Genomic DNA, 24,279 nt, shown 5'->3' with positions numbered 1-24,279 from the left:
TGAATGATTAGGATTGAGCTATGTTTCATTTGGCAGAACTTGATAATATATTTTGTTTTTCCAAAAAATTAGTGCTGTCTTTTTCTGGAATGGGGAGTAGGTGATTATCGTGACAAACCTGCGAATGAATTAGAATATTTCGCAGCAGATAACAGCAGACGACCTTGTACAACAAAAGAATAGCATTCCGTGGTAGTTTGTTTTCTATTGCTGAAAAAACTTAGCACCGAACTTGACCTAGAACAATGACTCCATTACTGGTTGCGTATGGTATTCTGTTGACTGTTATACAATCACGATATTCGACTTTGCAGCCTTCAAGCACACCAGTTTTATCTCATGAACACTAAAAGTCTTACTGCCTGTTCTTAATCAAAGTATTTTGGCAATATTGCTTGCTTGCTGCACAGAAAAGGTAAGTGATCAGTGATCTTATATGCAATAACCAAGACTCACGACACTGTAAATAGATTGACAGTAGATACTGTATAATCAGGGATATCGTAAAATAAAGAAAACGTCACTTAAGGGGGTACTACACACCTGTGGTAAATTTGTGACTATTTTTTAATTTTTCTCGAAAAATAATAACACACTGGTAACAAAAGTTAAGTATATGTTATTGGGGCAAGGAATCCAATTGCTACACTGAAATGTCAGTGACTCAAGACAAGCGGTTCAGTATATATGATAGGAAACGAGGTACATTCTAGCGGTACCTTATTTCTTATCATAAATAACAAACCGCTTGTCTTGGGTCACTGAAATCCCAGTGTAGTAATTGGATTCCTTGCCCTATAATATACATAACTTTTGTTACCACTGTGTTATTAGTTTTGAGAAAATGCAAAAATAGACACAAATTTATCGAGGGATGTAGTACCCCCTTAAGTAGTTGGGTGCAATGCTTTACTGCTGTATGAATGACACCGGGAATGCAATGACACACACTTTCAAACAGTGTCTCACACTATATGGAATTTATAGGGTGAAATTTTGAAGTATATGAAAATTAAAATTGACTAACTTAGTTTCAAGTTTCTCCGCCTCTTCTTGGTGTTTTTTGAGACGAACGCCGAAAGAACGGCCGGTTTCTCAAATATATATACCACGAGAGTCAACGCAAGTTATTTATTAGATCTTCTCTGCTTTTTGTTGAGAGAAAGTTTGTCCTTTGAATGAACGTATTGTGCAGTGTGGTTTTATTTCAGTAGAGAAGCCATATTTTTTGGAAAACTCAATAAACTCGCTCAGTAAGGCCTCTCTATATAGAGAGAATTACAGCCATGCCGCTTAAGTTTTCACCGTCAGCTTTTTGCTTTAAAGTAAACTTAGGAGTAGCTCTGTTACTGGCGTTTTAGGAGTAGCGCTGTCTTATATCCGCAATGACAAGATAGCGCTTCGCGAATATTGTTCTATTCTACTTTTTGTTTGTACGCTACCTCAGTTACTAAAGCATCACTCCGGTCTAAAGGAGTTCTGACTAAATAAATGAAGAGATTTCATACTTCTAGTCCAATAAAACAGTACTCACTGTGGACGTTTCGAAGTCTTGCAGACTTCTTTTTCAACACTGATGTTGTTGTGATGATCTTCTGTTTACCGCTGATGATACAGGTTATCAACAACAGTTATGAGGAAAATGTTCAGTAATAGTAAGGAGTTCTGACTACTTATAACGTTTGATGTAGGGATAGCGGGAGGGGAGGAAAACTGAAGATATTGATCATTGTGTGTTTTCTTTCTGTAGATTACAATCGCGGGGCTTGAGGGGACTACCCATGGCCATGCCGAAACTTAAGCGATAAATGTGGCTCAAATATGCAACCGTAGCAAGGCAAAATTTGATACGTTCTATGTCATCAATGGTGACATAATTAGCCGTTTCGAAGTGTGGCGTACACAAATGGAGGGTAGTCTTCAATCTTGGTAAAACCAGGCAAATTGAATATACTTTACCCGCTTCGTGCAGCGCCATCCTTTTTTTGTCATCCATATCTCGAAAAGGCTAATAGAAACCTATATACACACCTTAAAAACTAAAGTATAATAACTAAAGTGGACAAAACCTAGAAAACTCCATTAATAATAATAATAATAATAATAATAATAATAATAATAATAATAATAATAATAATAATAATAGTAGTAGTAGTAATAAATAATTAAATAAACCTCTATCAATGAGTTTTTGTTCAAGTTTTGTCATAATCGGTCCAATAATGAAGGAGCTATTATTTATCAAATGACAATTTTATTATCTCGAGATAATTTGATTAAATCGAGGGATAATTTTAATTTCCATAAAAATATTTCCCGGGATAATTTTATTATCCCGGGATAATTTTATTATCTCGATATATAATACATAATATTATTATCTCGAAATATTATAGATAATTTAATATCTCGATATATGATCTCGAGATAATCTTATTATCTCGGGATAATTTTATTATCTCGAGATATTATCTCGGAATAATTGTATTATCTCGAGATATTATCCCGGGATAATTTTATTATCTCGAGATATATTTCTAGTGCCCGTTTCTATTCATCGTTATGTATTCTTCTCCCGTGCATTATTTTCGCGAACTACCCTTCATTTCCCAAATTATATAAACCTGCACGCTAAACAATACATTATCTAAAACCCGCACGCTAAACAATAGATTTTAGATAATACGTGCACGCTCAAATGCTAGAAATACTACTTTCACATAACTATATAACCTGTCTGTTCGATATATATACGTTGAAAGTAAGAATATACATTCAGTGGTGTTAAAATAGTTATAGGTTATGGTATTTTTTCATGCGCACGAAGTAAATCATAGGTTACACACTGTGTTCTATCTTGCAACTATCATTGCCATAAATTATGATTAATTAACTCAAATAAATCAAACATCAAATGAGAATAATCGAGCTTCTATTAATAAGGGCTAAAAACAGGTGAGCCATAATTATACAAGATGACACCATTACAAAATATTCAGCATTTTACAAATGAAATACATGTAGGCCTATATCTAAAATAACATAAACACGTCAGGGAATCACACACCAGCGCATATTATAATGATCATGCTTTATAATCATGATAATGCTGAACAAATTGTACAATTCCACAGTCGTGTGTTTTAATATAAAGTCCAGTTGATATTGATATATATATACGTTTATTCTCTCATCTCCATTCACCGTAGTACTAGTGGGACGTCAAAATCGATCAACTGGTTCAGTGCTCTCTCTGTTCGAAACCACGATATTAAATGATCACAACATAAAGTCAATTGGTTACAAACCATGCGTGAATAAGTTACTAAAGTATGACGTATGGCGCAATCGATACCATTGATAGCTAACTTACACAGTGATTGATTTTCTTGACCAGTTAAATGCTATCTGGGCAATGTCCTGACGGTGTTTTTAAAATTTAAGATATTTTCCCTAATATTCAAACTAATATAATGAATGCAGCAATTAATATTGCCTATTATTTTAATACACTCAAAGTATATGACGGATAATGTACTCGTGCAAATGCATTCGTCAAGATAATCGCACTTGCCATGGAGTTATTACATTTAGCTCTCGAGCCTATCGGCTCTCGAGCTAAATGCAATAACTCCACAGCGCGTGCGATTATCTCGAGATAATTTTATTGTCTCGAGATCATTTTATAATCTCGACATCTTATCTCGGGATAAATTTGATTTCCCCAAAAATTATTTCTTACATCCAAAAAAAATATTTTTAACATATGTGACTCCTCGCCACAATTGAGCCCGGATGTCGCCAGTGCCACTATTGAGATATGCTCCATCGAACTTAACAATAAACAATAGGAAAGAAAGGATTTATTGACTGTTTTATTGATTTTTCACTACTTAAATGTCAAGTACTATAGACATGATATACATCATTTTAAAGCTAATTTCAAGCAGAATATTTTGGTTGAATATCTCAAAAATGATGATTGGCGACATCCGGGCTCAGTTGTGGCGAGGAGTCACATATTGTCCTTTAACATATTGTCCTTGAACTCAGCTGAGTCACTTATCTTGCTATGTATACATCCCGTAGTAGAAAAAGATTTCGGGATAATTTTATTATCCCGGGATAATAATATTATCTCGGGATAAATTTATTATCTCGAAATAATTTCATTATCTCGAGATATCATTATAATTTTTAACATCCAAAAAAATATTTTAACATATCACTTCAGGGGCTCTGTACAAAACATGAAAGTGTTATGGTTCAATAATATATATTGATTTAGATAATGAACATCGAGTTTTTGGCTGCTTCGACCAACAAGACCTCGTGTACCCTTAAGATCAAGAACGTGGTAAAGTTCGTGAACACAAAAGTTCAATAAACTCGCCATATCCTTTGTTATCAACAAATGCCTTGCTATGTGAGTGGGTTGAAGGTGACGTCAATTCTATTCAAGCTTGAGAACTTGAACAAAGGAACGAAAATGGGGATATATTAGGGGAATATTCAACAAAAATCCCGAATAATTTGGTAGATATACTAGATTTTGGTAGATATAATAGACTTTGGGTTGATAAGATGCGTGATTGTTGAATTTATAAAATTGAAGAAGGACATTTTGATATTTTACATAAGGCAATATATGACTACCAAAAATTGCTACCAAAAAAAAAATGAAATATAGAAATGATTAAACTCAAGGATTACCGAACGTTTTTCAAACCTTATGTACCCTATTAATCGACTTTATAAAAACGTCATAAAATTTTGTCCCAAAATTCTAAACATCCGATTTGAAACGAGTTTTAGCCTAGAATAGAAGAAAATGAATATTCTAACATTCACAAAGATTTCCAAGCCCATACTAAAACCCGGGACTAAAACACTTGCAATAAATTGTTTATGTATTTTCGTTGCTGTATATTTCACATGTTACTGTCCTTTTTTGCTCGCCACTGACGTGCACTCTCGCACGTCTATGGCAAGCCAAGGGGGCCAAAAGCGTGGAACAGCTACGCGTAGCTTCTTTCTCGTTACGAGCAGCTGTTTGACCAATCAAAATAGTCAAATTTAATCACGTGGTTGGGTCGTTAGCTGCGCGTAGTATAGTTATAGGTATCCTCTTTCACAATTATTATCTTGTAATTAATTTACGGAATTAGCATAGATAACGAACGGGTAAAGGAGGCCAAATCACAGCACGTGTCAAGAGAACATGTTGCTAATGCCTGGCTAAAATGACACAAAGCATATTTATTTAGTGTTTCCAAGTTTACACCGTGTTTAATAGCAAGTAACTTTATACTCGGGCTGTATTAGCGGTGCAGGGGATATGAAGGTCAAACAACAACAACTACTGATGTAAAGCGCTGTGTAAAGATATTGCAGGGAAAGCGATATCACATGCCACTGTGTAAATATGGAGAGACTAAAATGGGTATCAATTTTTTCGGAACGGGGGGTCCTAAATTTACAAAAGTCGGCGTCAATAAATTGCGGCCCTCACTATTTCGGCATCAAAATGTTATGACCCCCGACACCCACCACCGATACACCGTACCCCTAGACAGGCTAAAATTGTATTGAAATCAGTCTTTTGAATACAATAAACACACTATCTGTAGTCATCTTGTGACTCCCTACATTTTGTCATTATCAATTTATGACCCCCTCCCCTTATTTTTCTTTCCAAAAAGTATGACCCCTATATTTGGGATCCCTTCCGAAGAAAATGATAGCCCCTAAATATAGAACAATCATCATTCTGTTCAGATATTACTTTAATAGCACCTATACCATTTTTTGCTGATATACTACAGATATTTTCATTTACAAAAATTAACAACGTAATATTTGTGAGAGAGGATGTTTACATCAGCTCCACGTGTTTAAAACCGCGAATCTGATTGGTTAATAAGCTGCACGTAACGAGAAAGAAGCTGCGCGTAGCTAGTCCCACGTTCTGAGCCGCTTAGCTTGCCATACACGTCTTTAAAACTGTGCATTATACATCAACCTTTTACCTTTAGAATGTTGGTTTGTATTTAATATTCCCGTTAATATTGTTGCCATGCCTTTTTCGCCAGCGTTATCGCCAGCGTTAGCTGGCTATCTAATTCGGAGATCGTCTTTGTTTGCTAAAGAGATTACGGGGTACTAGCATTGGTTTGAATTACTTTGCGGAACTTTTTATGGTGAAAATATATAATAGACCTGTTATTGGATTTGTACGAAAAAGAAAGTATGTTTTGCCGTTTCAACGAATGAAAACGAGTGAGAATTTCAAAAGTTATGGTTTGAAGGAAATATGACATTAAAAGTTCATGCCAGGCCTATAATAGTTTCCACAGCATATCAACGAAAGAAAATTTTAGAATCCTTGTTATCAGGCGTTCTTAGATTTACATTTGCAGACCTCCTGGAGATCAGCACAGAATGAGATGTGAGTGTATTGATAACATGATTAAAACCTTTATGGACGTAAAAGTCAAAGTAAAAATATCCTATATCCTGTATCGTTTTATGGATAAAATGACTCAAAATGTCATTTATGAAATAATTTATATCTTAAACATCAGTTTTGTCTTTTCAACGGGAAAAATTCGATGCAATTTCAGGGCCTATTTTTGATATGGGTATAATTTATATACATGTAGGCCTATTATAATTGAACAATATCAGTCTTTATACATTTTATAATGTGCTATATTAAGTATAAATTGCGAATTAATATAAAATTAATGTGCATGTATAAGTAGGATGGCAGTTTTTAGCCAATTAACTAAAAACTGCATTTCTTTATATTAATAATGAGCTAAGGGTAGCCTAAAAGGCATGCAGAAAAGACAAAAAGACAGAACAATTTGGAGTAATTAATTGACAGGAAGTTATAGGAGTTGTTTGGTTTGCTGTTTCTGTGTGCATGTTCTCATCATTGATGGATTATGTGGACTGTCATGAAACATGATGGATCATAAAAAAGAGTGATCCTAAAAATGCCACCACCCAAACTAATTACAAGGCATCTTCTGCATTGAAGCTGGCTTTCCCTTTAAAGGGAATTTTTATTTTCTGTTCATGTTTGTTTTGTATAAAAGCACTTTGAAAATCAGTTTATAATTGATAAATTTCTCTGTAAAAGCACTGCTATGCGTATTTCATTGCTTGCATTGTTCATTTGTGCTTTAAGGGTATACGATGTATTGTTGGTCGAAGCAGCAGAAAAAAAGTAGTTCACAGCATCTAGTGAATGTTAGTGAGCTTTAGCAGGAATTGCATTGCTCAATTCATAGTGAGGGTGTAGAAGAATTCAAATATCAGAGATATACTTTTGTAGGTCCTGTGATTCTTGAGTTATGTTGTAAAGAGGGCTGAAATAACAACACTTTTGTAAAACGTACATAACTCATTAACAACAATATTTTAAGCAAGTTTTCAAAGTATATGATTTGTAGAATGCACTTTTGCAAAACACCAAAGTGTTATTTTTCAATAATATATTGATTCAGATAAAGAAAATTGCTCCATTTCTGTGCAATATGCATTGTATATCTTCCAGTTCTTGACTTTTGCATTGGTGCCTATTTCACATTTCCAATTTTATAATTGAATATATGAATACAAAAGCAACCCAAGTCCATACTTTGGCCAAATTGAGTTAAGCATGGGAAAGTGTTGCTATACATAGGTCTTTCATATGTATGAAAAAACAACTCAAATTCATCCACTGTGTCTATTGAGCATGTGAAAAATAGGATGTATGAAAGAATCAACCCAAGTCCATGATTTGAGTCTTGTAACACATTGATTGAAATCCAGTATGTATAAAAGTCCATTTGTAACACATTCATTGCTGGAGAGTGACTCTTGAAAAAAAAAGGGTTTAATCAAGGAGAGTGTGTGGCAGAATGCTTATCAACATTATACATAACTGTGTGCTTTATGTTGTATTATCTTACTAGTGGTAATCTCATTCCAACATTATTGTCTTAGTATATGATTAAAAAAACCACCCAACTCCAGAATTTAAAATGAACCCCACGAAGTATCTGAAATGCTAATCGTCATATCTAATACAGTTTAACCCACCCATTTGCACGTGCAACTTACCATATTGACCAGGTAAATCTAACTGAAGGAATTAAAATGATACACGGGTTTTTCTTCTCAAAATCACTTCCCATGGAATTGGGTGGGTTTTGGATTCATGTATTCAATATTGTTTCTGAGTGTGCAGCTTATTTGTTTTGCTTCTTGTGTGAAGTATGCATCATGTGTTCTTTTTGCTTTTTGTTTTTGCATGTTTTAGTGTTGTATATGTCACATGTTTTAACATTAAAATGTCTTTGCTATGCTCGCCTTTGATGTGCTCTCTCACACATATGTGTAACTGTGCAATATACCTCAACTTTTTTACCTTGGTCAATTTTAAAATGTTGGTTCGTATCTTAATTCTGTTTATTTAAATATTGCTGCCATGTGTTTATGCTTGTATGTATGCTTTGTAAAGCGCATTGAGATTCGTTTGTAAAGTGCTATAGAAGAATAAAATTATTATTAATAGAGAGATTGCGATTTCCAAACGTAGGTATTGGACTACAGCAGTACTTATTTTATTACTTTACTTATTTATTTACTTACTTACTTTAATACTTACTTACTTACTTACTTACTTACTTACTTACTTACTTACTTACTTACTTACTTACTTACTTACTTACTTACTTACTCACTTACTTACTTACTTACTTACTTACGTACTTACTTACTTACTTACTGACTTACGTACTTACTTACTTGTTCCCATCTTCTTTTTTTCAAGACAAACGAATTCAAGAATGGATGCATTTGGACGTCATGTTCACATACAAATACAAGAAGGCGATATCACTAATGTAGACACCGAGTCCTTTGTGAGATTTATCTACCCTGGCGCAGATGACCTTGATGGATTATTGGATGCGGCTGGGGACCTTGTCCGACATGAATATGTTCAAGAAAAAGCAAGAGGTGGTGTCATCTGCACTTCTGCAGGGAACATAGGAAAAACCAAAAGATTATTCCACATAGAGGTTCGGCTAGATAAAAGCCCCGTAAAGTTTACAACTGCTTTGCATACGACATTAATGTCTGCAGATGAACAAGATCTAAGATCCATTGCATTCCCTGGATTACCATTATGCCCTGATAAGTTTTTATCAGCATTTATGGGAGTAATCTACGACTTTGAAGACTGTGAAGATCCAAGATGTTTACATTTAATCAAAACCGTGATTCCAGCAGAAAGAGCAGTGGAGATGATTCAGATGACGAAATATATAGACATAAGTAAACAGAAAATGGAGAATTCGTATTTCCATAATAGAGATAATCAAGGTAGGCGTGCCCTGCAACATAATATTGGTAGGATTGCGTTTCAAAAGTAATTAGTGCAGTTAATAACATATCATTTTATTATGATGGATAATTCCGTTCGTACATTATTATTATTATTATTATTATTATTATTATTATTATTATTATTATTATTATTATTATTATTATTATTATTATTATTATTATTATTATTATTATTATTATTATTATTATTATTATTATTATTATTATTAATATTATTATTATTATTTGCACTCAACACTTATATTGTTGCACTTAAGGAACATTTTACGTTCACCATGTTCACTTAAAAGCACAAATTCGCCGAATAATTCAAATGTCATTGATTACTCCTTTTACTTTAAGGAGGGTAGAAACACAACATGTTCTTGCAAATATTGATGAAAAATTTAAATGAAAGTTCTTATCGTAATACATAAATAGTTGTTGGTAATGATCTATTATGTAGATGAACGTGCCCCTTTGGAGTTGGAGAATACGGATGAGTTGTCGGAGCTACACGATGCACAGGGAACAGTTGCATCTTTTGCAAATAAACACCAAGGTAGGCGTGTCCTGCAACATATTATTGAAAGGAATGCGTTTCAAACTAAAACAATTAGTGCATTTAATAACATATCATTTTATTTTTATTAAAACTGATGTTCATATAGTAATGCATACATATTGTTGGTAATGATCTATTATATAGATGAACGTGCCCCTTTGGTGTTGGAGAATACGGATGAGTTGTCGGAGCTACAAGATGCACAGGGAACAGTTGCATCTTTTGCAAATAAATACCACGTGGTGGGTTCTGAAATAGAAACTCATTCTTTACAGACACCGAAGCAGGAACGTAACCAAGGAGCAGATATACGAAAGCGGGACAGTAGCCCAGGAACAAATACGATTGCGACGGAGGTCAGATTCGTTTGAATTTTATTACATCTACCACAGTTTTTATCCGAAACAACAAATGCTTAGTATAATCTAACCCTGTTTGATATTTTACTTTCTCTGGCGTTATTCGGTAACAGTAAGTACTTCATGGATTATATGATTTTTTTCTCATTCTTCAGGAAAGTAATTCCATATCAGAGCAGGTGACTACCATATCTTCCTCTACATTTGACCAGACAGACATAATTTTTCTTGAATCTCAACCAGTGGTATTATCTGACAATATTAATGATGCGTCTTCATCAACTGACGCAACCAATAATGTTTCTTTGATACAACCAAACACAACAGCAAAAAAGGAGGAAAATAGCACAATGTATGCAATTGGACGTCATGTTCACATACAGATAAAAGAAGGTGATATCACTGATGAAGACACCGAGTCGTTGGTGAGATTTATCTACCCTGGAGTAGATGATGTTGATGGATTATTGGACGCGGCTGGGGACCTTGTCCGACAAGAATATGCTCAAGAAAAAGCAAGAGGCGGACTGTATGTGAATCGAGGTGTCGTCTGTTCGTCTGCAGGGAACATAGGGCAAATCAAAAGACTATTCCACGTAGAGGTTCGGCTGGATGAAGACCTCGAAAAGTTTAGAACTGCTTTGCATACGACACTACGGTCTGCAAATGAACAATATCTAAGATCCATTGCATTCCCTGGATTAGCATTATGCCCTGATGAGTTTTTATCATCTTTTATGGAAGTAGTCTACGAGTTTGAAGAATGCGAAAATCCAAGATATTTACGGTTAATCAAAACGGTGATTCCAGCAGAAAGAGACCTAGAGATGACTCAGATGACGAAATATGTACACATAAATAAGAGGAAAATGGAGCATTTGTATTTCCAGAATAGAGATCAACAAGGTAGGCATACCTTTGGCAACATAACATTGAAACCCATGACTTAAGTTATAGCGTTCGGATAGCAACGGTTGCATAGTATTTTTTCTGGGACATGAGAGCACATCGGCCATATCGAATCGCATTCTAAATACCAGGGATGTCCTTCTGATATCAAATAATATTGATATTTTGATATTCGCGATATAATACAAATTATTAAAAATTCAAAATTGATATTTTTCATATTTAACAGTCCTCGAAGTAAATTTATAAATCTAATGATATGTAGTGGAGCACGTGTGGCCGAGTGGATAAGGCGCTCGACTCATAATCCGTAAGTTGCGAGTTCGAACCCCACTAGCGTCAACGTGTTGTGTCCCTGGGCAAGGCACTTTATCCTCATTGCCTACGGTTGATTGGGGTGGGGTTTGATGTTTAAGCTGCTACCTGCAAATTGCATTGTGCCTGAGTGTGTTTAATATAAAATCTAGCAATTTGACCTGCGGGTCACTATTAGAGTTTGAAATAAACCTTCTTTTTATGTACTAAAGAGTATGTAGCTGGGGGGAAAAGCCTACGATCATTTAAAAAATTTGAACTTTCGTATTGAAGATACACATATTTTCATTACATTTTTAGGCCCGAATGTTGTTAAGTTTTCCCTCCTGAAAACATTTCTGCACATTGGGTGGATATTACACCCCTTATTACAGCTCGGCATCTCCTTTATAGAACCGATATCATTCCCCTTGTGTGTCACCTTTACTTGTCTCAATATTTGAATGCAAACACCGCCAGGTCATGGTCCCCTCCAACCTGCCTTAATGATGGAAACACAAAATGTTGTTGTAAATACAGACTTTGTCTGATCATAAACGTAATGCATAATTATCTTTTTGTTAATTATTTATTATAATTACAGATGAACGTGCCTCTTTAGAGGATACCGATGAGTTTGTGTCTGTCTCTACACCATCTGACAATATTAATGCTGCGTCTGCATCAACTGACGCAACCACAACAGCGAAAAAGGACGAAAGAAAAATAATGGATACATTTGGACGTTATGTTCACATACAGTTACAAGAAGGTGATATCACTCATGAAGAGACTGACTCGTTGGTGAGATTTATCTACCCTGGCGCAGATGATGTTGATGGATTATTGGACGCGGCTGGAGACCTTGTTCGACAAGAATATGCCCAAGAAAAAGCAAAAGGCGGGCTTTATGTGAATCGAGGTGTGGTCTGTACGTCTGCAGGGAACATAGGGCAGAACAAAAGACTATTCCACGTTGAGGTTCGGTTGGATGAAGGCCCCTCAAAGTTTAGAACTGCGTTGCATACGACACTGAGGTCTGCAGATCGACAAGATCTAAGATCCATTGCGTTCCCTGGATTAGCATTATGCTGCAATGAGTTCCTATCTGCATATATGGGAGTAATCTACGAGTTTGAAGACTGTGAAAATCTAAGAAGATGTTTATGGTTAATCAGAACAGTGATTCCAGCGAAAAAAGTTGTGGTTCAAGCGGATGATGCTGTTCAGATGGATATGATTCAGATGAAAGAATATGTAAAACTAAGTAAAGGGAAACTTGAGAATACCTCTTTTCAGATGAAAGATCGAGCAGGTAGGGCTAAGTTCGGCAACTTCATATATTATTTTGAAACTAAAGTAACTAGTCTGATTAGTATAGCAGCTAATAACGTATCGATTTATTAAAACTGTACTGGTGCGCTGTGAGGGTATAACAGAAAAGTGACGTTCGTGCAAGTACATTCTTCAAGATCACTGAACTCGACACTGGATTTATGCACTATGGAACATGTGAAATTTCACGTAAAAACACAAATTCGTAGGAGATATCACAGACTTTATTTAATTCAGTTTTGAAATACAAAGTGTTCTTGCAAACACAATGTTTGTTACCAGTTCAAAATCAGACGGAACTCGGCATGTACATGTTATTGGTTACAGAGTGCTAAAATAAGATTCCACAAATTAGAATTACTGCGTTAGTTTAAAAGAAACCTTTCAAATTCCTTGATTCAGAGACAAATCAGAATATCCATTAGGAAACGAATTAGGAGAAAAACCTTCTGTTATTAAAATACTATGCTGAGCCACCAGCCTGGGTGGCTCACGCTTCAACAATTTCAGATGATTGAGTTCAGTAATACATCAAAGAATGTCTTCCAATTCATGAAAACCAATAGATAATCAGCTTATCGCATTAAAAGCTTAGAGGGAAGGTCTTGCTGCTCAGCGAGTGTTTGTAATTATCACAAGGTTTTCTCCAAATTCATTCTCTAATGCAGATCTAATTTAAATAAGCAATATGTCGGCGCCCAGTTTCGTCTGACTTTTTAAAGAACGGGTCACCCTTTTTCAAGTGAAAGTTCATGTCATATGGCATAGAATTTAATTTTTGGTAATGTTCTATTATCTAGATAAACGTGGCTTATTGGAGGATAAGGATGACTTATCGGAGCTACATGATACACTGGGGACAAATAAACACCATTCGGTGACATCTGAAATAGAAAGTAATCCTCTGCAGACTGTAACACGGGACCGTAGCCCAGGAACAGATATTCAAAAGCAGGACCATAGCCTTGGGATAGATATACTTGCAACAGAGGTAAGATTCGTTTTAATTGTATAACATTGACCACAATTTTCAAGTGTAATCTCACTGTTGTTGATATTTTACTCTCTACTCCGTTATTTGGCAAAAGTATTTCATCGATTATATCTTTTCTTTTTTTCTTTAGAAAAATGATGCCGTATCTGGACAGACCGTATCTTCCTCTACTGATGAGACAGACAGAATTTCCTTTGAATCTTCTTCTACATCAGTGGCATTATCCAACAATATTGATACTACGTCTACCTTAATAAAACCAAACACAACAGCGCCAACGGGCGAAATCAGACGTGTGGAAGCTGAGGCTCAAGGAGCTATAAAAGCTGGTATATCCTTTCGTTTTTCGTGATAAGAAAACATATAGTAAATCAGTGAAAGCGAAAGAACGCACAAGAAATGCTCATATCCGCAATGTAGTCTTTCCCACAGTCTCAATTCCGTACATGGGTAACGGAGCAATACATATATCTACTGTGACCCCGTCAGTTCTCTTTAAAGTCCGCTTCTAAATACTCAGAGCTAAAATCCACCATCCTCTCACCATGACCCGAACCCCAATGCGCCTGGAGCACTGTGTATTGACGATGACTCAATTAATCTACTCGTTTTATTGAACGAGTCGGTACTCTATCTTATGTAATATTATGTGTTAAGCAGGTACATTCGCAGGTGTCGTTTTCAGCACAGATCTTTTAAAGATAAGGTATCTGTTTTCAGGTAGTTGCTTCATTCAATTATTTCAGTATTAGCAATATGTTTAATTTACAGTGTATGTTGCAGCCAGTATTTTTATAAACAAGGTGTGTAGGTCATAAATTGTTGATACGTACGAATCTGTACTATTGCACCTTATAATTATTCTCCTTACCATTCTTACCCGATAAAGTTTGTGTTTCCGTCGTCAAAGTCTCAAAGACCGATACACTGATTGGTTTGCGAAGGCAGCCATAACATCTATGTAGAATCAATGAGGTACCAAATGAGTCAAAGTATCTAGCGGTGTAATAAATTTTTTTGGTTGATGGAAGTGTCAACAGATTCTTATTAAACTTCTCCCTAACATTTTTGCAGAACGTAAATATCAACAGGTGCCAGGAGAAGTCGCTGGAGTAAACAGAATTTCGGATAGTATGGCCATAAAACTAAAGGGTATCGCCGCAAGACTGAACGTTGATATATCAAACTGTATTGACAAATCTGATATATTGGCAACGATACGGGCTGCTCAACAGAAACGTCGTAAGTAATACTCTTTTCACGCGTCAAAGTAAGTATTTTATAAATTTCGTCTTAAGAAAAGAATAGCCCCGGTAATTCAGGAGATACTTTTTTAAAATACAATCCCATCCGCCTGATCACTTATTTTTATTTTTAGTAAGATTAAATTCAATTAAAATTCCAATATATTGTTATATTTCATATTACAAGAAAACTTTTTTTTCATTATAGAAACAGATGTGCGAGGTGACGACAAAGATGATATATTGCGATCACGTGATGAACAGGTATTCTTTACGCTCTCTGTAGACTACTTATTATTCAATAGTTTTCGTTATCTTACGTTAATCTGAAATATGAAACAACCGAGGATCTCTCTTGGTTGTCTAAAATATCATCATGTTATTAATCGAATCGTCCTTCGACCCGTGTTAGAAACGGTGTTACTACTCCTAATGTTGTTAGGCAAGGGTGTCTAATTTCAATAATGAAGTGTTTTTGAAGCGACCTTCACCGGAGGCATTCGATTATAAATTTTAATGTAGACCGTCTCACTCAAAATGGCTGAGAAATGTTACATTTTTTGTATCCTAATGATTCTTTAAAATACAAAAGTTATTATTATTGATTTCATTTTTAATATTTTGTGTTTCCCAAATGTCAGATACGTGATCTTTGTTTTGCGGCTTCTGTCGGTGGTTACGACACTTGCAAGTCCTTATTAGAGGAGGGCATAGATGTCAATTGCTCCCACAGGGTAAATAAAAGATATGCATTCTAAATCTTCAATATAATGCCTCAATATAGTGGCGGCGCCACGGGAGGGGACATGGGGCATCTATCCCAGACAACTGCCCCAATCAGAATTCGTTCCCCCAGTTTTTCCCAGTAAAACCCAACATTACGAAAATGTTCATATTTTGCATCACATTTGCGTAAAATGTACTGATTTTGCCCCTCCCATGCCCCCTCCCAAAAAAATCACCGCCACTGCACCCACGTTGTTACAAGATATGTTCACAGTCATGCATTTAAAAAGTGAAACCTGAGACGTACACACTGACATTAAATTAGCTATTTAGCTTTCTGCTGCCTTCATTATATAGATTAACTACATTAATACATAAACAAATAATTAAGTAGAAAATACTAAAAATAAATTCAATCAATAAAGATTGACAAAAGGTAATCCATGCATATATTGTATATATCCGCTTTTGATTGTTTCTGATTTGTCCAGTTCGGTTTTACTCCTCTTCACGAAGCTTCTTTGAATGGACATTCTGCTGTTTGTCAGTTATTACTTGGAGCAGGTGCTAACGGTAACAGAAGAGCAGGTACTGAGCTTGATGAAAGAACGCCATTACACCAAGCTGCGATGAGTGGTCATGATAATGCCTGCAAGGTGCTACTTGACAATGGAGCTGAAGTCAATGCAATAACCAAACAGGGGCATGAAGTAACTCCACTATGGCTTGCTGCTCAGAACGGCCATGGTAATGTGTGTCAGGTGCTACTTGAAGCAGGTGCTATCGTTGATGCTAGACCTGAAATGTCAGGTATAGATATGAATGGGACTTCCGCATTACATCAGGCAGCAGAGAATGGTCATGATAACATCTGCGAATTGTTGCTTAATGCTGGAGCTGATGTCAATGAAACATCACATGGACTCAAAATAACACCATTGTGGAAAGCTGCGCAGAATGGGCACGATACTGTCTGTAAAATATTGCTTGATGCCGGAGCTGAGGTTAAAATGCAAGCAGGTGTGGATGAGACAACACCATTACATGAAGCTGCACAGGCAGGCAGTGATACCATTTGCAAGAAGTTGCTTGATGCTGGAGCGCAAGTCAACGCAAGAACACGAAAAGGCCACGAGCTAACCCCACTCTGGTTAGCTGCCCAGAATGGTCACGATATCGTGGGCCATATCTTACTTGGAGCAGGGGCTCTTGTTAACGCGAGAGCAAGCGTAGAGATGATTAGGAGAACAGCATTGCATCAAGCCGCAAAGCATGGTCACAATAACTTTTGCAAGCTGCTAATTGATGCTGGGGCTAATGTAAACGCCAAAACAATATTGGGCCAAGGGGTAACCCCACTTATGACAGCTTCCTATCATGGTCACGGTACCGTGTGCCAGAATTTACTTAAAGCAGGTGCTATTGTTAACGCACAAGCAGGTGTAGAGATGGATTTCAAAACACCATTACATCTAGCTGCACAGGATGGCCACGATGATGTCTGCAGAATATTACTGGATGCTGGAGCAAAGAACAATGCGAAGACTCGACTTAGACATGGAATAACCCCTTTATGGATAGCTGCTCAAAATGGTCATGATTCCGCGTGTCGGATTCTACTTGAAGCAGGGGCTATTGTTAATAAAATGGCGAGCATAGAAAAGGATGAGAAAATGGCCTTGCATGAAGCGGCACAAAATGGCCACAATAACGTCTGCAAGCTATTGCTTGATGCTGGAGCTAATGTCAACGCAATGACACGATCGGGCCAGGAGGTAACTCCACTTTGGTTAGCTGCCCAGGAAGGTCACGGTATCGTGTGCCAAAGTTTACTTAAAGCAGGTGCTACTGTTAATATACGAGCAGGTGTAGAGATGGATTCAATAACACCATTATATGTAGCTGTACAGGATGGCCACGACGAAGTCTGCAGCATATTACTTTATGCTGGAGCAAAGATAAATAAGATGAATCTTTTGATAGCTGCTCAAAATGGCCATGATGCCGTGTGTCGGATTCTACTTGAAGCAGGAGCTATTGTTAATGAAAAGGCTCCCATAGAAGAAGATGAAAGGACGGCGTTACATCAAGCTGCACATCAAGGTCACGTTAATGTATGTAAAATCTTACTTCGCGCTGGAGCTGAGGCCAATGCAAGAACGCGCCAAAACCAGAAAATAACTCCACTGATAATAGCTGCACAGAGAGGTCATGATGCCATTTGTCGGATTTTACTTTCAGCAGATGCTAATGTCAACGCAGAAGCAGGTGTAGAGAGAGTTAGGAAAACAGCATTACATGAAGCAGCACAATATGGTCACGATAAAGTCTGCAAGATATTGCTTGATGCTGGAGCCAATGTCAATGCCCAAACGATGCGACGTCGACATACACCACTTCATCTCGCAATTCAGGTAAAGAAGAGTTTGTTGTTAATTATACAGAATGGTCCCAAAATGAACTTTACCCAATTTTAAAGTTCAATTTATCGGAGTTTAGAACAGCTATTTCCAATATTTATTACACACTAGTATTGTAAATATATATTTTCTAAAAATATGAGGTGACAAAATGTAAGAAAATAAGCTAAATTATCAAAAGGGCAGTAGTTTTACGTCAATGGGTCGAAAATCACTTTGTTCACATGTAAATGATTAGGATATATCCGATTACCATCAACATTGCATTAGGCATACATATATATAATTGGTAAACACCGTCGGCTTGTTATTCAAAAGTCATTAATGTTTTATATGCATGAATGAATTACAATCCAAGATTTTAATCCTCACTAAACATCCAAGATACAATAATGCACCCGAACTTTCAAGATAATAGGCTTTTGGTTTTAAAAAATCCATAAAAACCTAACATCGCCTTTTCCCATAAAAAGCACACACGAAGGGGTATATCATGCAATAGTTCCCCATTCAGATTTGTCCTTAAAAATAAATGTCCTTTTCCCTGAATGCTTTAAGGGAATGTGAGATGACCGAGCGGTCGTAGAATATCTTCTCACCCCATACACTGTTGAGCATGTGCAGATTAAGGTAGCGTATGTGCGACGTCTGGCATACTGCAGTAACTGTTCATTTTCCTATACACAATAGACAGTTATCTCAACATTGAGGTGTGACCTCTACAAACAGTATATGTTAGAGGTATATGGCATTTCCTAGTTAACGTCACTGTGTAAAAAATAATTCTAGGAAATGTAGTTGTGTAACGTGTCCTAAATTTTTAGCTAATTTAGATATTTGGAAATATTCGCACTTTTGTGTTTTAGTAAGTAGGGCACGGCATGGCCTGCAAAATTCCCTGTGTGTATCGAATGCAACTTTTAGTGACTATCACTCACTTGTAGACCGCTCTCTTCCCAAGGGCATTAAAGCTAAACAACTTGACGGATATTTTTGTACTTGCTGTCAATCAAGAATAATGCATACATTACATGTAGGCTAAAAACTGAGTATGTGGGGCATCTGCAAATGTTCGTACCTCCCTGATATGTAAATGACAGATAACAGCAAAAACAGCTCCCATATCTGTCCATATTTGGGCGTATGTGCAGTCTACCATTCAATGTGGAGGATAGACTAGACTTTACTTAGTTACGTAAAGCTGTTAGTCATGTGTATAAGATGAGTCACCCCTTGTGTACGTTTAGTGCCAGAGCTATTCCAGTCCACTTTAAATAACGAAGTAAGGTACGCACATTTTGCGTAAGGGTATCGTGTGTCGCGTATTAAGACTTTCATGTATTTGTGTGCGCCTAGCAGTGTGTTAATTCTTTTGACATTACGACGCGCAGAAACTGCGTACTTTACTTCGTACTTCAAAGTTGACAAACTGTCGAAAGAGAAGGGGGACCATCCATGGTTCTGACATAAGATATCCCTATCTTCCAGGATAAGTGTACCGCCCTGCTGACTAAAAAGGTCCCTAAGGTTATAAAAGATACGAAGATTTCTTTTTTCCCCACTTGTTTATAAAAGTAAAATCTAAAATGAACACAATATAAATGCATTAACATGTTTGTCATTAATAGGGTCAGGAACAGATCGTCGATACAGGCAAACGTAACCAATATGAGACAGTATTCAGATTGTTGATAGAGGCTGGAGCAGATCCAGAAATACTTGAGGTAATTTATGTAGTTTCTAGTTATTAAAGTCATATTATAACATTTGCTGAACAGAACGCCCTCAATTTTTTTTTAAATTCTGTTTTTACACGATTGTAATGTACTTTAGTCAATAAAGGTACTCTGCAAAAATCAAGACTTTAGGTGCTGTAGTTTTGTCAAAATCCGAGATTTTGAATAAAACGATGGAACCGGCGTTTTATTATTACGATGGAAATATTAGTCGAACACGTATGCACAGTACGTACACGGCGTGCGGGATACACAGACACGCACACACACCGAGGATCGTACCGTATTACAACTGCGGGAGTAATATGCATGGGCGCTAGTAGTAAATTCCAATTTTCTATGCTTTACCTCACTTGTTCGGCTCAAAATTAAAAGGGGACATATCTGACAGTAAAAGCTAACATTTTATGGAAAATAAATACTAATCTATTTTTACAGAAATGTTATAATATTGCTTTAAAACATGAAAAAAGTAACTACCCTCTTAATGAATCATCATTATTTCAAAACGGTTTATAGCATGCTAAATATGGGACATGCATTCGAAACAGAATATATTTCTGCGCTTTTTGATGCATTTTGACACTTCATTTAATGTTATGAAGCTTTCAATATTTTTTCACACCAACAAGGTCCTATGGCCTATAGGTTGGCATACATGACCTTCAAGTTGTCATTTCAGTGGTAAAGTTTGATTCCAAAATTTTCTGATTGGCAGATACCAACAGATGTAACTCTTGGTATTCCACCTCATGTGACCTTATTCAAATAGTGAACTTGTCATGTAAAAAATGACCACTGATGTGAATAATGACAATTTTTATTTATTATCACTATTTTTGACCTCCAAATTCACGAAACAAAATCAATAATTATGCAATGAGAACCGAGCACAATATTGTCCATGGATGCTGAATATAAGGCATTAGGGTTTTTCATACCTTGGGTTATTTTCATTTAAATGTATGCTGCGACAGCAATATTGTGACCATTGCAACAAAATTAATGAGGTGTCATAATGCGCATAATTTTAGTAAAATAAAGGTGTTAGACTCATCTTTTAATGACGTTGCACCACTACACTAGTGGTTTCATCAGACTGGCAGCCCATCACATCTGACTGTTTTCTTTTAAGGGCGACATGACCCGCTGTAGAGGGCGTGATGAGTTGGTCAAAAGTATTAAGAAGTGAATAGATCCCCGCGTCCTCATTCAGAGTGTCTTTTTCGATGCATCATGATGGTTTCTTTCCAGTGGTCATCTACGAGTATAGTGGTCTTGTCACCTTCTCTGTTGAAAACTTTTGAGTCTAATTGATTTAAATAATTTGTAGAGGCAACATGGTCGGTGAAACTGACTTGTAAATGTCTGTATTATATTTTTTGGCTGCACGTGTGTCATGGCTTAGTATCAAATTTCTCCACCTCCTTTTAGTGGTAGGCCTATTCTTTGAGGCGAACGCCTAGACCCCTTTTTCAGCAAATCTGCCGCCCAATGAACCCTTTTTCGTCAGCTTACACCCAATGATATCCTTTTTTTAGTAATTATCCAATAAATTGGGTTTTTTTGCTCGTTTCGCGCGCATTATGAACAAATTTAACATTTTTAGGCAAATTTAGCTTGAAAATGGCAAAATAAAACTTAGCATCTACAGAAAAATCCACCATCAAGGAGTGATGCTTTAGAAACTGAGGAAGCGGACAAACAAAAAGAGGAGAGCAATATTAGCGAAGCGTTATCTTGTTGCGAATATCTCGATTGGTCAATCAAAAAGTAAAATCCTAAAAAATGGTTTACTTCAAAGCAAAAAGATGGCGGTGAAAGTTCAACAGACATAGTTGTAGTTCGCTATATAGAGGGCCGTACTGAGCAAGTTTCTGCGATGAAACCACATCGCACAATTCGTAATATCCCAAGGACAAATTTCTCCCTCAACATAAGGCGGAGACGATCTATGAAATTCCCTGCGGGGCTGTGTTGGTACACATATTGGATAAAACACCTATTGTTTCGGCGTTCGTCACAAAGAACAACAAAAGGATGTAGAGAAACATTAAACTTAGCCATAAACTTTAGAGTGAGCACGGGAAGTAAGCCATACAGTTTCGAGTGAGCACGGTGGCCGAGCGGAACAGGCTAAGACTCATAATCGGAAGGTTGGGTGTTCGAGCTCCGGCAACGCCATCGTGTTGTACCCTTGAGTCGTGCACTTTTATCTCGATTACTCCTCGCCACCCATGTAAATAAATGGGTACAAGCATTCTTAAATGCTGGGAAGGTAATAGACTTGCTGTAGATGAAGTATGGCGACCCCCAGCAACATTTCACGGTGGAGTCTGGCCTAATCGCTAACAAAAACGAGTTGGGCACACCGTCATGTAAAAAATACAGGTTCGACTCATTTACCTTTACCTATACACATGATGTCAGTACAAAATGTTAACGGTTAAATCTAACTATGGTATTGTTGCTCTCTAATTTGTTTTATTATTTGCGCATAATTAACTACCATATGTGCCTGGACACCTCGAATAAGCCGTAAAGTCCCCCTCTAGTCATTTTTACCTTTTTACATATTTGCAAAGAGCATGTTTCAGGGATTAAAATGATACCTCAATGAACTTCATATGACAATCAGAAGCGAAGTTATGGCTTGTTATAGGTTGTCATGAATCAAAACGCGAAACCGAGAAAAACGCGTTCAAAGTTAGGGAAGTAAAATGACCATTTTCGAAATGAAAACCAGCATATTTGCATAGTAACCAGTATGTTCCTTACATCCTAATTGCTTCAAATTTTACAAAGACACGTTATGAGTATTATTACAATAATAAAACAAGATTGAGACTGATATTTTATTGTTTTGCATATTTATTGAGCTGTTAATTAAGCACTGTTGTATGTTTGTTTTATCTATTTTTTTCATCAGACGGGCCTCAGAAAATGTAGATTATTTCATATTTCCACTTATTTCTTTAAAATAAAACTTTGTATGTGTTTAGAAGAAAGCTTAAACATTTCAAATCTGCAAAAATCTCAACTTCGCCAAAATATGAGATTTGCATATATTTTCACCTGTAGCTCGAAATGAAGTTTGCCGAGTTTACGGCTCATTCGCCGCGTCCAGCCACATATATGAGAAGTTGTTCATTAATCAAGTTTTAAGACAAAATTCAAATGCAAATAAAAGTACCGAGAACATTTATGCATTGATTTTGCATTTTGCATTGACAAAAATGCTTTAACTGCACAAGAATTGGAAATTTTATTCACTGATAAAAGAGATTTCCTCAAAGGAATTTACCAAGGACACCTTAATTTATGTATACATTTTGTTTTCTTTCAATAACAGCACGCACATAGAAGAGAAGAGGCAAGAAGAGGAAATGAAGAATGTCAAGAAGCGCTTTGGAATTTATGCCTCCACGTGATATGCTGCTGTATACCCATGCCCTGCCGTTAATTAACGGGGTTGGGCGATATTCCGAAAGATTTTGAATTAATGACTTTTCGGGGGAAACCTTTCGGAGCAAAGACACACTGTTAGAAAAAATTCCCCTTCGGAATAAGAAGCAAGCTTTCGTAAAAATGACCGTTCAGTTCAAAAACACTTCGAAATGAAGTACCTTAGGAGCAAAACCCTTGCGAAACAACGCCATTCAGAACAAAAAAACTTCGGAATATTATAGTCCTGTACCCGACTTGAGTGTTGCAGCACTATGATGAGACCAGCACAAGGAGCCATACATTACAACGGGCAAGAGAGTTGGAGGTTTTTGGAATTGGAATTAAGGCTATAAAGTATCTCGTTGGTCCACTTTGATCAAGAGTTTGCTTTTTGGTTTAGTATCCGCATGCTGCGTGCATGCTACACACCTTTGTTCCATAACCATTCAGGTATAGGACATTTTTGTTTTTGCTATAGCCCCGAATGAAATGTATTTAATTATGTTTGTACTCAGTAAGGTAGCATTGTGTGTGAATTTTACATCCGAACTAAGTGCTATTCTTTTTTATGGGCATTTTAGTGTCTAAAATGGCCCAAAATGAGGGTTTTTCAATATTGCCGTCCATTTCTAATCGTCACTCCCATAGACTTTACATAAAAATAAAAAATTTAATAGCACTTAGTTCGGATGTAAAATTCACACAAAATGCTTTTTGAGTGATTACAAAGATAATTAAATACTTTTCATTCGGGGCTATGGTGGAATTTTTTTCAATGTATTCCTTGTACAATGACATTTCACAATAAAATGTCCATTGGAAACAAAGGTGTACAATCCATTTGGCTTCCTAGGGACAGTAACGTC

General features: G+C 36.4%; 1 protein-coding gene across 1 annotated transcript; it reads left to right on the top strand.

The window, feature by feature from the left end:
* Positions 1-225: 225 nt before the first annotated feature.
* On the top strand, positions 226-23,866 carry LOC140166558 (uncharacterized). The gene is made up of 14 exons (XM_072190051.1): positions 226-415; positions 8,828-9,381; positions 9,851-9,946; positions 10,094-10,305; positions 10,464-11,214; positions 12,116-12,826; positions 13,647-13,837; positions 13,971-14,169; positions 14,915-15,082; positions 15,293-15,348; positions 15,726-15,818; positions 16,302-18,224; positions 19,859-19,954; positions 23,319-23,866. The coding sequence occupies exons 2-14, from the start codon at positions 8,844-8,846 to the stop codon at positions 23,427-23,429; spliced, it is 5,145 nt and encodes a 1,714-aa protein (XP_072046152.1). The 5' UTR covers positions 226-415; positions 8,828-8,843; the 3' UTR covers positions 23,430-23,866.
* Positions 23,867-24,279: the final 413 nt, after the last annotated feature.

The sequence above is a fragment of the Amphiura filiformis genome, chromosome 12, assembly GCF_039555335.1.
Source record: "Amphiura filiformis chromosome 12, Afil_fr2py, whole genome shotgun sequence".
Lineage (NCBI taxonomy): Eukaryota > Metazoa > Echinodermata > Ophiuroidea > Amphilepidida > Amphiuridae > Amphiura > Amphiura filiformis.
This window is presented reverse-complemented; position numbering and strand designations above follow the sequence as displayed.

Bases quoted from the DNA above. Each gene is read 5' to 3' on its own strand.
- LOC140166558 (XM_072190051.1), top strand. From the start codon at position 8,844: ATGGATGCATTTGGACGTCATGTTCACATACAAATACAAGAAGGCGAT. The intron at 12,827-13,646 runs GTAGGGCTAAGT...TCTATTATCTAG, and splicing joins TCAGATGAAAGATCGAGCAG to ATAAACGTGGCTTATTGGAG. The intron at 15,349-15,725 runs GTATTCTTTACG...CCCAAATGTCAG, and splicing joins TGCGATCACGTGATGAACAG to ATACGTGATCTTTGTTTTGC.